General features: G+C 41.4%; 1 protein-coding gene across 15 annotated transcripts in view; it reads left to right on the top strand.

Moving 5' to 3' along the window:
- Nucleotides 1-14,877, top strand: part of celf4 (CUGBP, Elav-like family member 4) — a 99,180-nt gene that overhangs the window by 18,139 nt on the left and 66,164 nt on the right. For 3 of the 15 annotated variants that reach the window (XM_056730963.1, XM_056730953.1, XM_056730952.1), the window contains exon 1: nucleotides 9,167-9,804. The exons of 6 other annotated variants lie outside the window; for them this stretch is intronic. In XM_056730963.1, the coding sequence (XP_056586941.1) occupies nucleotides 9,540-9,804 (265 nt within the window). In that variant the 5' untranslated portion in view covers nucleotides 9,167-9,539. Of the gene's footprint in view, nucleotides 1-9,164; nucleotides 9,805-14,877 lie in introns of those variants that run through there. 6 more of the 15 variants (XM_056730951.1, XM_056730954.1, XM_056730950.1 and 3 more) reach the window with 4 other exon arrangements.

The raw sequence follows: 14,877 nt of genomic DNA, 5'->3' as shown, positions 1-14,877 counted from the left end.
AATGTGGACTTTAGATTATATACTATAGAAATGTTCCTCTAAAGTATCCTGGAGATATTTTACCTGTTATTAAAATTACTCTTACATCCTAAACATAATAATTTCGATTTTTTTTATCCTCATTTTTTATCACTTCAGCAGCTGTGTTTTGCTTAAGAGAAGCAAGTGCAGCATACAGCCAAGGTTTGTCAATTGGGAGTTTAAAAATGAAAGCCAAGGTCCTGCTTTCTCCTTATGGACAGTTTCATCTGAGGCACACGCCTGACCCAAAGTTACCTTCCGGTGTATGTTTGATCATATGAAAGATATATACATTATATAAATATATATATATAATATAGATATATAAATCAATTAATTCAAAATATGAATATTTTATTGTATATCCATCGTATTTAATTAAAAGTTCAACTTAAAAACTTGATAATTTGGCTGTTCTACAAGATTCTCTTACAAGAATTTAAGAATTTATATTAAACTGACTTAAATCTATTTGCAGTTTGTATGACCTAACAAATTTAACTTCAGTCAGTTTAAGATAATTTAAGTGACTTGTAAAGTCAGTGATTTAACTTTAAAATGTAATGCAGCTTTTGAACTAAAGTTATTAAGTTAATTTTTTTTTACAGTATAGTGTAATTCAGTTCATTTGCTGTCGAAACTAGGAACGACAGATTCCTTTACCAAGATTTACTAGGCAAAATCCTTGACAAAGTGAGGCATAACCTTATTACCCATAATTCAATAGACTACTAGATTGTACTGTTTTTGGCTTCTTATGTCTGCTGCTTAATTTGGAGGAAAGATACTAATGAGGGTGTTTTCAAGAAAACAGTGAGCAATCTCTACATCCTGTGAAAGTCATGAAATTATTCATTTGCGCTCTCTCACTCTCTCACTCTCTCTCTCTCTCTCTCTCTCATCCTGTATTCTGTCTGCTCACAGCACTTATTGTATGATAATACTGTAGGTGTATAGGTTGTTTTAGCTTGTTTACATTTACATAATCAACATTTCATATAAATGTTAATGATGTTTGTGAATAACACAAGCTTTTAAAATCAGTGACTCACCAATTCAAAAAGTCACTTTGAAATAAAAAGTAATTACTGCTTCTAGGCTCTTTTTGACCAATTTTTTTTTTTTTTAATTTAGCTTCATTTTAATTCTGTAATTATTATTAATAGAGAAAAAAATCACGTTGAACATCCACTATCTGCTTTACGTTCATGCAGACTTTTAAAAAGGCAGCAGATCCTCTGACAGACGTGAGCGTTAGCAGCGCTAGGCTTTGAACTAGTTGCAGTGACTTAAGACGACAGTGCAAACCAGTTTAAAGATATCTGGCAGATGCTCCTTGAGGAGCTGCGATGAAAGAGCTCTTTCTGCTATACTGTGTGTGCGTGCGTGCATGCGTGCATGTGTGTGTGGCAAATTTGCAACGACGTCTTTAAAATTAGCTCTACGGTTGAGCCACTCTGTGTGTGTGTGTTTGTATCAGGGACGGGCAGAGCCTTGCTGCCGTCTCCCGGGCGGCTGGCATTTGATGCCAGCTATCTCATCATTCCCCATTCTCATGCTAATGAAGCTAAAGATCACGGCTGTGACGGATGGACGGATGGAAGGGGGTAAGGGGTGTGGAGCACGAGGCTCTGTCACTTTCTATCCTGACACACACACACAGTCACACAAATTCATGCCCACATATGTGAAGGAATATTTGTTTTGGATAAGAAAGGCATCCAGGGAGCCTATGGGCACACTAATGGAGCCAGACACACAGAATAGGTAGTTGTGTAGTTTTTTATGGGAGTTTTTATTATTTGAACTTGCATGAAATATTTTTCTTTGCATGTTTATATCACAGGGGTATTTAAGAAATGGCAGAAATGCTAGAAAGGTGATTTAAAACAAGCTCTGGAAATGTTTTCAATAAAAGTGTCTGCCAAATTCATAAAAATGTAAAATTATTTAAAATAAATGCCAGTCACATTGATATTTGTTATGTAATGCGTTTGTACAATGACATTCTTTCAAATTTTGGAGGCCACTGTTTATATGATTTTAGGTTTATATCAGTCTGAATTTGATTTGTGTATCTCTCTCTCTCGCTCTCTCTCTACCCCACTCATTTCACGACTCATCCAGGGGTGTTTGCCTGACGTTTGGATGGAGCGCTTTCCTTAACAATGCTTTTAAGAAGCAAAGCCAAGTCTAATGGCTCAGGCAAGGTGCCAAATAGAAGGTCTAGTTAGGGTCAGCAAATGTTAACCTCCTAAAAAGCACCCAGGGGCCAGTTCTAAATGTACAGCATGTGCATGCAGCATCTCGGGCCCGTCATTAGATAATGGCGTTGCCGTTGCTCTGCAATCCCCCAGGAGCGGAGTGAGATTAGATCGTGCCGATGCTGAGGACATGGCCCATGTCAAATGTCAGAGACGATGGGTTGGATGCCTGCAGACGCAAACATTTGCTCTTGTAATCCGGTGGAGGTTTTTGTAATGCTTTTTAACTGCCTTGTGTGCGGGTATAGAAGGCCTGGCGATGTCGAACATCTAATTGACCCCATTTCCTATGGTTTGTGCAATTTACTTGGTGAGTGACTTTGCACATTGTAGTGCCGTCCGGTTGTTTAACTTGAGCCAAAAGTGTCTTGCACAGCCTTGACATGCTTTCAGTGAGAACAATACGCATTCACAACCACAGTATATCAAAGACACTACGATGTAGAAGGTAGATAAATACAAAGAATATTTTGTGTTTGTGGTCTTTGCACTGATTCTAAATACATTTAATAGCTTTAAAAAAAGCTTAAACTTAAGGATATTTATTATGTTGTATGTTGGGATACTAGCAGTTAAAAAATCTACATAGTTAAAGGGACAGTTCATCCACAAATGAAAATGCTCTGTTCTTTTATTCACTTTTATTCAGTAGTCAATAGTGGCCAATTCTTTGTAAACTGCTTTATTCTTTGAACAAAAAAGAAGATATTTTGAAGAATGTAGGAAAGCAAACAGTTTAGGGGCCCTATTGATTACCATAGTAACTTTCCCTAAGATGGTAGTCAACGGTGGCCAAGAACTGTTTGGTTACAAGCATTCTTCCAAATATCTTTCTCCTTTTGTCCTTCAGAACAAATAAATCTTTACAGATTTAGAAACATCTCGAGGGTGAGTAACTGATGACAGAATTTTTGTATTTTGGGGTGAACTGTCCCTTTAAGCTATTATACATCAATACGCTGATATAATTTCTGCAAATTATATTTCAGCTCCATGCGAGGTAATGCCTTTTAACAAAGCAAATTGTTAAAGCCTCTGTTTATTGTTGTGATTAGTTGTGCTCGTCAAGCCACATGTTTAGCTTTAATTCAGTTTAACAATAAGGATTTTTTTTAATTATCAAATGTCATATTAATTGTTAATCAAATAAATGTACAAAGATACGGATACAAATGATAAAACAAAGCTTTGACCCTTGCTCAGGATTTCAGTAGTATTTTCGTCACTCCTATGTCTACGAACCCCATTTTCACTGTAAGTACTGTAAACTGCAATGGGCAGGGGACACATGATTTGTTTTTTTATCTGCAGTTAATGGACGTCTGTACAGATTACACTGTCCCATATGTAGTCTTAAATTCTTTATAACTGTGCATTCCGGTGCATACTCCACACAAAATGAATGTATATGGTTCTTACAAAGAGTCCCCAAAGGACTGGAAGTAATTTAGCTCAGCGGCAGTATTTTAAAATCCCCCCTGGGACTTTTTAAAGGATACAACAGTTAAAAGGTACAACAGGTTGTTTATGCCTTCTTGTAGCGGCAGACAGGCTGGCTATTTTCACAGAAATACCTCATAAAGCATGTCAGAGCTTTTTCTATTGTCACCTTTCTCTCCCTTTGGAGTGGTTGCTGCCCAGAAACGGCACCTGAAACATAAACACATGATAGAAAGTTTATGGTGCCTTCGGAGTATTAGAGACTGACTGATTGTCCAATCATTTCATGTAATTGCTTGCACCTGGTTTAGCAGAAGGAAAATTGGTCCTGAGTGACTTTGCTGTCTCCATAGGCGCAGTTTTTCACTTCGAATGAGCCAACATTGTCACTCGTTGCTGCAGCGAAGTAATTTTGCCTCTTCTTTTTCCTTCTTTCTCTCCTTTCCTTTTTCAACATTCCTTTTATTGTACCGGTCTTGGGCAGCACCATGTGTTGAATTTCTACTATTAGTTTCAGTAGTCATGATGAGCCCAAGGTCCTAGAAGCTTCCATCGCTGTAGGGCCGTGGCAGGTGGCTTCGCCCACCTCCATAACACCTTCCCGCGGGAGCAATCAGGGGCTCTGTGGGGCCAGACACCCAGACAACCACAGTCACTGTAAAGGAGCCGAGTGGAGCTGACATGACAGCGAGGTGACACGTCTGGCGGTGGCACAGGTGCTGTGAGACAGTCTAGGGGTCAGAGTTCACCGGAATCCAAACCCCTGATTAAAAAGATGGGCCTGACATGGAGAGAAGTTAGGAGCCACATGCAGGTGAAAACCTTTCTCTCTCTCTCTCACTTCAGGTCCAACTAAAAATGTCAATACATGAATGTTTTATGGTATTCTGCAGTAACAATAATTAAAATGGGAGAGAAAATACAGTTAGTTTTATTCATAATGTCAAAAGGCCATCAGTTGATTGCGAATAGTTCACAGAAAATGGATACAAATGTTTTTTTAAGAAATTATCAAATTTGGGCAGAGGTTATGAGCTTAAAATTACTTTAAATTACTCCTGTAAAGCTATCAAATGGCTTTAGAGGACTACAGAGCATACAGTCATATGTTTCTTTTACTAAGCTTATTTTTTTGTTTTTGGAGCTCAACGGTGTCCACATATACCTAACTTGTATTGAAGATAACTTTTAATTTTGTGTTTCTGACAAGAATCAAAATCATTCTTTTTTTTAAATGATTTATGTTGATAATATAAGGGTGTGAAAACGTTATTTTTATCTCATTTATTCAACTCTTGGAGTGTGGCTTAGGCTACTCCCATGTGTGTATTTCCTCTCTTGGATGTCTTTTGAATGGCAATACTGTCATTGATGTGCCATGTTTTCTTTTACAGTGTGGTAGAAGCCAAGAGAGAGTCGAGAATTTAGATCTGAATTTAAGTTTGAAAGAAACGCCTGAGTGGCAAAGCACTAATCTGTTTTCAATACTGCGCTAACAACCCGCAGCTCCCTTCTGACGCAAACAACTCACCACTTGCACGATAAAGAGCTTCTTAAGAGTAAACAATAATTAAGGGGGAAAGCTCCACCAATCTCTGCACATACTGTAGATGTACCCTTGTGTAGATTATGTAAATCAGTTTTTTTCTTTTTACATGTAAAAAAAATAAGATATTTTTCCAGTATGTAGTTGTTAGTTTTGTGGAGTGTGTGCATGCGTGTAACAATGTCTCTAAAAGGTTTCTCAGACTGGCATGTGCATTAGTCTCAGTGGAACTGATAATAGTCAGCCTCTTATATGCTTGTTTGGTAAATTGGTTTTATTGTTTTTTTCTGTCTGGGTTTGACCCCAGTCAAGTTTTTTCTGCTCCTCCCTCACATTTATCGGTTCCGGTTATCTTGCATCTTTTTCAATACACCACTCTGTCAAAGTTTTTTTGGAGTTCTGCATACCTCTGCCCTTTCCCTGGTCGTCCTCCTAAATTACAAAGAGATGATGAAGCGCCTCCGAGGCTCAAGGCTTCCTGAGATTTAGAACTTTGTCCTGGATGAAGGACAGGTTAGGAGAGACATTAATATGCAGAACAGGTTATATCTAAACCCCAACGTACTTTGTGGTGGCTGGTGCATATTATCAATCTATTTGCGCAAGCTGCCCTGCAAGAATTTCATTTGCCACTCGTTTATTTGCCTTCCTCAACAATTATGCTGCCGGAACGGGAGTTGATTCCAAGTAATGTTCCAAGGGCATTTTGGTGCACTCGATTGTCAGTTAAGATTGAGAGGTGTCAGGAGGAGACTCTTGCTGCTTTCTATCTGAGAAAGGGTTTAGAGTGGGTTAGTCATCACATCAACGTATAATCACAAGGCTTGTGGCACCAAGAGAATATTTCAGCACCCTGGACAGCGGCTTACTGTCGTTCAGGCGGCCATGCACAAGCAACGCCAGTAGCCTACTTATTTTTAGCAGCATGCCTGCTGTCGAAGAAAATAACATTTGAATTCATTATTTATTTCCTAGACGAAAAAACACAATGATTGTCATTTGATTTTAAGGCTCAGTTGGATATCCACACCACTGAGATCAAATTTTAGGATGAAGACGTGCACGTGTCTCCTCTTGAGACCACTCCTCAGCGGAAATTTAGATTGTGGCATTATGTTTCCCTCTCCAGATTAATTTGAGCCACATCAAACCGTGCTCTCGGCGACCTATGGGGCACCCCCCGTAGTCCAATCGGTACGTAAATTATCCGTTAATTGCGAATGGTTATTATTATCACGTCCGTGGACGCGCTCATCAGGAGCATTTCATTTGGGCGGCTCGCGGCGCGTTGAGAACACAGAATGAGAGGATAGAGAAGCTAACGGAAAGACCATCGGGAACAATAATGGTAACATATCTTATATAATCGTTGCGATAGTACGCGCAGAACATAATTACAATGATTTGTGCCAATACATTTCGCCCTTGTATTAAAAATATGGCTCAAGGCGAGTCAGGCGGGATCTCGGGCAGTGTGGCCCCAAGGGTATGCTTGCAGAACCGAGCACGTTGCCCTGCCAAAGAAAGCGAACTGACTCAGCTGGGCTGGGTTATACTGACAGTCCGAAATGACATTAACGGACCATTACAACCTCCGCGAGCGGTAGGGGAGTGGGCCACGGAGTGTCTCGTTTCCTTTATAATCCTGCGTTGGAGTGCGTCCAGCGATTTAAATCGTATCGTTAAGGCCAAACACATACAATATTATACTCTGTTTTAATATTTAACCAATTGACCTTTTGTAAAGTAAATTAAAAGATGCAATGTAGACGCTTAGCTGCTGAGCTCCAAATGGTTTATGCGTTGTTAATTAAGAAAAGTCCAAAGAGCATGGTGCAATTCATCGTGTTACTATTTTTTCTTAAACATATTAGGATAATTGTTGCTGCGGGTCATTGCATTTGTAGCTCAAACGGTTGTGGGTCCGATTCCCAGGGAACTGATAAAATATATAGCCTGAATGCACTGTAAGTTGCTTTGGATAAAAGCGTCTGCCAAATGTATAAATTGTAATGTGATGTTAATGGCAAGGACTATGCAACTCAACATTTTATCGCAAAGAGTTGATACAGCAAGATTTTTAAAGAAGAGAGGAGAAAACGCCAAAAGGAACGCATTTTATTGTGTTCCCTGGGGATCAAACCCATGACCTTTGCACTAATGTTATGTCTTATGGTCGTGTAAAAAAAAAACTAATTAGACAGACGTCAACATGTACTTCATGCTTTAACGATGCTTGTCATAGTCTACAACAATGATAAAAAATGACGAGCACGCCCTGTTAAATGCGCGTTATTTTAGGTAGCCATTTGATAAGCAGTGTTTATTCAGTGTACTGTAATAAAAACGCTGTTCTAAACAACCACGTCACGCTACTTTTCCTTTTCCGGGCTTTCAGAAGAACTCATCCAAAGTAGCTTTAAATTTTCCTCCATTTTGACTTCGCCTGAGCGCCCCTACCTGCCGTCGTGCCGGTGTGAACAAATGTAAGCCTGTTGTTCTCCGTGGGCCTCGTGCTCAGCGGGAACTCTGAGGCAGTCTACAATTTCCCATCATTATGAGCAGGTGCTTTGGGTTCGACAGTGGTGTGTCATTGTCAGCATGAAAAATGCTGTGGTTGTGTGCTCTCGTGTGGAAATAGGAGGCTTGCATGCAACGTTTGCACTTGTGCGTACGCGCTCCGACTGTCAACAGCGGTTCATACCGTGTATAAGTGTGGCGTTTTAGATGCGTTCTGGGCTGCCGTTGGATGATTGGAGGCGTTGCTCAAATCTCCAAGCGGTCTTCATTTCATGTGGAAGGCTGTTGTTCCTGATCAGAAAGAACATCAGATCTCTGTAGAGTTCTTGATGAGGACTTTATGTTATTAAATTGGAGAGACACGTTATGTCTTGCACTGGCTAGGAGGCAAGAGAGTTCATTGTTGAAGCAAGCGATTAAATGCTCTGTAATAGCCTAGTCATTTGCGACAACATTTTTGTCTGATGAAATCCGAAGACACTGTGAAAATAACGCCTGAAAAGATGACTATAAATAAAGAGTACTTGTAGATGTCTCGTGTCAGCTATTAAGCTTCCTTTTCAGATCCAACAAAAGCTATCTAGAGCTCTGCTAAATAGTACACGATGCAGTTGATTGTGTGTTTATTACCCCCCTCGTGAACATACGCACAAACACACACACACGAACACACGTTACGTCGTCCGTGAGGCTTCAGGGCTGGGATTTGATTCACCGTGCCAGTACACACCGCGCGGAGGAGCTCACATCCCTCTTTCTCAAACATGGCTCGTGTATTTGAAGACAGCCATCGTCGCTTCTAAATCCAAAGACTAATTATTATCTGTTGCTAAAATTGATTTGTGCTGCTTTTAATGATTTCAATTTTTAATCCCGGGGAGGTTACGCGTAAGGTTGAGTTTGCCCGTGGACTTCCCGAGCGTTTCAGCACCGGAGCTGTCCACGGGGCCGAGCGCATCAGTTCCCCCTCTGCGCTTTAAAATCGAATTTTGCGAATCCTTTCAAGCTCTCACGAGAAATTGACAAAGACGAACATTAAGCATGAATTGAGTCCTTTGGGATATCGAATGCATACAGTGATTGTTACACGTACGCACAACAAATCTTTGATTTATTTTCGTTAAGAAATGTCACCATATAGTGTAAACCCGTATTCACGGATGCGTCATTCACAAGGCAACGTACAAAGAGCTGTGCAAATTGTGATATTTTCTTTATTTATAGTCCTTCTCCTTCGGCGGAACATACCATGTTACTGTGTAACGACTAGAGGGGGAGAGAGCTCATCGTGTGTCACAAATAGCGAGATCCTGGGCGCTGCTTTTTCCCCGCTACCTCCCCATTGCACTGAGCGCGCTTGAGCCAGCCCTGTCTGTTTAAACCGGGAGGACACCCATACCGACTTCTCAATGCAAAAAATAAAAGGGTAGCTAGAAGCAGGGGCAAGGGGAACAGGAGGTGTGAGTAGAAAGCGAAAGCTCTCGTTCCGTCTCTCCTTTTTATTACATGAATGAATGAATGAATGAATTATTGAACATTAGGGCACACGTACAGGGAAACACGCCTCCGCCTGGACGACCAAACGCCGAAGCTTTTGATATTTGACTTCTATTCAATGGTACGCGATCGTGTCTGTACATATTTGTCTCGAGAGTAGGATCTGTGTCACGTCTCATCCCCGTCATCTGAAACACTCGAGAAGATTTTGCGCGAACCACCGATACTGTCTGAAACTCCTCGCCGTGAAGATGGCAACTTTAACGAACGGACAGGTGGACGGCACGGTGCACGGAGGCGCGGCCAGTACGAACGGGCTCGTGAACGGAATAAGCCACAGTCACAGTCCCGCGAGCTGCGCCACTATTCCCATGAAGGACCACGATGCCATCAAACTGTTCATCGGACAGATACCGCGCAACCTGGACGAGAAGGACCTCCGGCCGCTCTTCGAGGAATTTGGCAAGATCTACGAGCTCACCGTGCTGAAAGACCGTTTCACTGGCATGCACAAAGGTACGAGCAGTTTGAAGCCTTTCCCCCTTCGTCTCCTGTCACGCTGTAATGTCTTTATTTGCGTTTACCCCCGTTTCCATCACGGCGTTGGGAGATACTAAACAACAGGCTTGGATTTACACACCATTTTGTAAATATAGACCAATGTAACGTATGAACATTTGTTAGTGCGTTTGATCGTTACGCAAAGTTGGGTTTTTGATTTTAATTGTTCCGAATCGCTATTTTAGGGATTGATTTACGTTCATATTTTATATATGTGTATTTTTCCCAAAAGTTGGTAGGCTCGTTGAGTTATGAAATGCCTGGCACCGATGGACGTTCTGTTCCGTACAAGTTCTCTTGGGTTTCAGGTCGCTAATAGCTTGATCACTTTGTTAGTCATTACATTACATCAAAAATGTCCATTGAGGATAATACTCTGACTGTTCGAGTTCGTCTGTGTAAACATTTTCCCCATTTAGTTTTCTCTCGAATTTATTTTCACTTTGTCTTCAACCAAATTACAGTATAACGCCTAAGTAAAACCACCCCCTCATATACTATCAAGGTTATTTACCATCACGTTTTTGTCCAAGTATGATCGTCCAAAAGCCAAATGGCAGCAGTCAAGACAAAGATTTATGACAATGAGAAGATGAATAGAATCTGAAGGTGTGTGAGATATGTTCAGTAATCTCTTAATTGGAGTTGTATAGCCATGATTGTTTCTGTTCTACAGCTTGGCCATAAAATATTAATTTAAGGTGACAGTTCGCACAATTGCATTTTGATGTGGCGTGTTCAACCAGTAACAGCAGCTGAACTATAATTACCTCCTGCTTATCTTCTCCTTGCCAGTTGGTGTCATACGCAGCTACTGGCGTCTCCGGTAAGGTTCTGCCACAACTGTGCCTTGTTTGTGCACTCGCTCTCTCCTGCGGTGAGGTAATTACTGCTGAAGCCGTGTACCTGTGGTGTATTCGGAAAGATCGATTCCTGAAACCCTGAGGCAGGGGTCCAGAGGGGGTCTTCCCAGGGGTGTCATTATTTCACAGGCTTTGTTTAATTGATCCCCGACCCAGAGGACCTAGTTTGACTTTTGGGTCGCATCAGTGCCTAATTTACCCATCTAGCCCTGGAAGAGTTGCCTACCGCAGCCCCAGGGACGAGGTCCCTCTGTTGTATCAAACAAAGCTGTCCTCCGTATGTGCCTGCAAAAATGTGGCTTTGAGAAGCGGGTCTGGGGAGGGTAGGAGGTTATCTTTTATTAATAGCACCGCTGGAGTACTCCCAGTTCGGTGGTTAATCATGTTGCTTGTGAACTATAGGGAGTCGTGCTGGCTGATTCTAGGAACTGTCTCCTTTCTGCAATATATATGGTCCCTGGCACCCATCCCCCAACAGCCTAGCAGGGCCTGTATTCAGTAGTGTGGCCATCGGGCCTGGTTGGCTGTGTTACTGAGCTTAGGTACCTGTTCACTCCCTCTCAAAAACCCCCGGTCTCAAACACTGGCGTCAGTGTCTCTCAAAATCCATTTCCCTTTGGCAGGCGTTCTGTCCTCTTCATATACCCTAGCTGAGGCCTGCCTGCTTTGAAGCTCTCATTGGTTAAACTGACCTTGATCCTTCCAAGTGATTTAATTTTTATTGTTGGGGTCAAACCTCCATAAATTTTCCGTCCCTGCAGTTTTCCGGACTTCTATCCACAGGAATTACCGCCGTAATTCAACATTATCATACCGGCGTGCTCGTCAGCACTATAGGAAGTTCTCCATCTTGGCTTCATCCTTCTCCACCTCCACCCACTTTCTCTCCTCACACGTTATCACCTCCTCCAGCCTGCTGCATCTCTCCGTCATCTCCCCGCTCCCAATCACGCGATTTCTTTTTAAATTCACAGGCTGCAAGGGGTTTTGTTATCCATTTATTCACTGGCTTACCCACCCACACGCGCACACAAAAACACACACACGCACCCGTCTTTGTAGATTCAACATTACGCTGTGCCGCGCCGAGGTCCTGAAAGCGGGTCTTTGGCTCTCCGCTCGGTGCTGTAAACAGTGGGATAATGGACAAACACAAGAAAAAGAAATGCCATGTGAAAATGGTTTCTTCTTGTGGGTGATTTGTTTGGATTTCAACGTTTACACGATGGAAGTTTGGCGAGGCAGTGTAGAATATTGAGAGCACATCCAAACACAAAATAATTAAATTGTACAGGCATTCATTGATAGAGGTGCAGATTTGTTTTTTTCTTCCTTATTTTCGGCAGATTCTAAATATCTTGCTCTCTTCCTCCGTTCTGACTATCCACATGGGTGGCTGATCATTAAGTGTAATGCCACATAAACTTTAAAACTCACTTCGACTTCTGTCTTCATGACGTACTATCTCCTCTTTTAAAACTGTACAAAATCTTTCTGCAATTTTGCTTTATATTTATACCTCGGAGTAGTATAGTTTTGTTTGGTTTTGTCTTTTTTTGTTGCTTTTTGTTATCATGCTTTTGTGCAGAATTATTATTATAAGTAGTATTGGAAAATATTTATTTAATAATAATAATTATTATTATTTATTTTATTTACTATTCATATTATTATCATTACTAGTATTAATTATTAGTAAGCATTATTATTAGTAGTTTCAATATTATTATTAATATTAGTAGTAGTAGTAGTAGTATTCAAATCTGTCAAGAAAATGATCTTGTGCAATGCATGTAAACCAGAAGGGACTTATTGAGAAGCATGAGGGTTTGAAGCTGTGATGAGTGTAGGTGGAGAGGGAACGTGGTGGACGCTATAAAGAAACATGTTCTAGGAGATGCTTTTTGTTTCACACCGCCGAATTCATGCCATCTATTTTTGATAGTCATTATTCTCATGTGCATGGTCTACTTTTCCGCTCATTTAAAAAAAAAATATGCAGATGCGGTATGCTGGCACACATTTGGCACGCCGCATCTCCGGCAACGGCATTGTCTGAATAGGGGTTTACGTGTGGACTCTAATGAGACACTGAGCAGGAGGAGCTCCATTCATCCTTATGTCTGAGCAGCCAGAGTAATGATTCTGTACATCAGTTATCTAGTCTTTAGACTCCTGTCTCTTGGGAGGAGGGCAGAAAGTGAGAATGAGGAGAATGGTACAAGACCAGCTAAAAGACTGAGATTGGGAAAGTGATAGATAGAGAAAGAAGATAGAAAGAGAGAGGAAAATGTTGGACGGGCTTAGATTTAAAAGGTGGAGATAGAGAGTAAGATGGATGAAAATAGACAAAAAGAAAGTTTAGCACAGCAATAGGACCCTGTTTTAAATTGAAAAATAGAAGGAGACACGGGAAAGAGAGAGAGAGCTGGATGGAGGAAAACCGAGGACCGGGCGGGCGGGCCTGAGCTTGGGGGCTTTCTTGAGTACTCCGTTCTTCGGTACTTTCATTCGGTTGCTCTGCGTGACTCAGCACAGCTAATAGAGGCCATTTGTACTGGTCACCAGCAGCTGCTGGAAACATATGAGGATCGTAACGTCTTCTGCTCGTACGTCTTTTAGCGCAGGGGAGATTGCAGCTATGCTATGATCGTTATGTGCCCCTGTATGGCCAGGAGAAAGTCCCAAAAAGCAATGCAGGTAGAGACATCATGCATTGGAAACCTTTCGGCTTAGGCCACAGCTTGCCTCCACGTTTGAAAAATGTATTATTATGGTCACACTTTAGAATGAAGTCTAGCTAACATGAGATGACAATCAGGAATATATTTTTATGCCATGTAAGAATTGTTGTACGACATTTGATTAAAAACGTATTAATAAATTAATGTTAAAGTTCACCCAAAAATGTATATTCTGTCATCATTTATTCTGCCTCTTCTCATTCCAAACCTGTATGACAATTTTTTTCAGCATAACACAAAAGAAGATATTTCGTAGAATGTTGGTAACCAAACAATGGTGGTAACATTGGCCCGCATTGGTATTGTGTCCATACAATAGAACTGAATGGTTACCGCTGTTGTGTGGTTATCAACGTTCTTCAAAATATTTTCTTGTGTTCTGCAGAAGAAAGAAAGTCACACAGGTTTGAAATGACAAGAGGACAGAATTTTCATTTTTGGGTGAACTACCTCTTTAACTAAGATTAATATATCCCGTTCAAGCAGTGTTTATTGTTAGTTCATGTTAACTATTTAGTCAACTAATGTTAACAAATGACACATTATTGTAAAGGATTATTATAGAGAAGTGCATCCATAGTCATATTTACATCGTGGTTGCTGTATGCCAGCCTGCCCTCCGTTGGGTTTTGAATCACGGAACAAGCACTCCCTAAAAATATAACCTTTGCGAATATTTTGCTTTAAGGTGATGTGTTATCGAGAGACCGTATTAGCAGGACAAATTCTGTTGGATAAACCTGAGTTTCTGGGCAGGATTTTTCTGAAAGACAATTGGACGTCCTTGCCGGAGAAAGAGAAAAGCTGGGTTTTTCCTCCTGCGGCTGGGTGTTAATTCAGCTCGCGTCCTGGCCTCGCCATTGCATTGCTGTTGCATCATCTGCACACACAGCGTTTCACTTTTTTTCTCCCTACCTCGTTTGGATCCGCAGATGTTCCGAGCCTCAGCCCATCCCAAATCCTCTCAAGCCTCTAGTCTCCAATCGCTCATCCCCGCAGAGAAAGAACCAGCAAGCTCGCTCTCCGACTGCTGCGGTTTCTGAGACGCATGATCAATGCGACTGTTTTGTATATGTGGGCATGTCGGTGTGTCACCGCGGAGGTCGTGGCTGCCCGTAAGGTCGCCCGCCTCTCAATATGCGGCACTACATCGGAATATAAGTAGCACTAACATGCATGTAAATGTGAAGCCATAAGGGCAGGCCCATTTTTCAGCCGGACAGTCGAGAGGGTGGTAGCGCTGTTTTTGTTCAGGATTTTTTGAAGCGTTTGCCACAGAGGTCGGCCATTGGGAGGAGAGTTATTCAAGGTGAGAAATGACTCGCGGATGAAGGAGACTAGGGGAGACTAGGGGAGATGCGAGGATAGGGAGGGGAAAGGTAAAAGAAGGAAATTTGCAACCCTATTAACTATACTGTGAC

The sequence above is a fragment of the Triplophysa dalaica genome, chromosome 19 (assembly GCF_015846415.1).
Source record: "Triplophysa dalaica isolate WHDGS20190420 chromosome 19, ASM1584641v1, whole genome shotgun sequence".
Classification (NCBI taxonomy): domain Eukaryota; kingdom Metazoa; phylum Chordata; class Actinopteri; order Cypriniformes; family Nemacheilidae; genus Triplophysa; species Triplophysa dalaica.
Note: the sequence above shows the minus strand (reverse complement) of the source record. Positions and strands in the feature narration are given on the sequence as shown.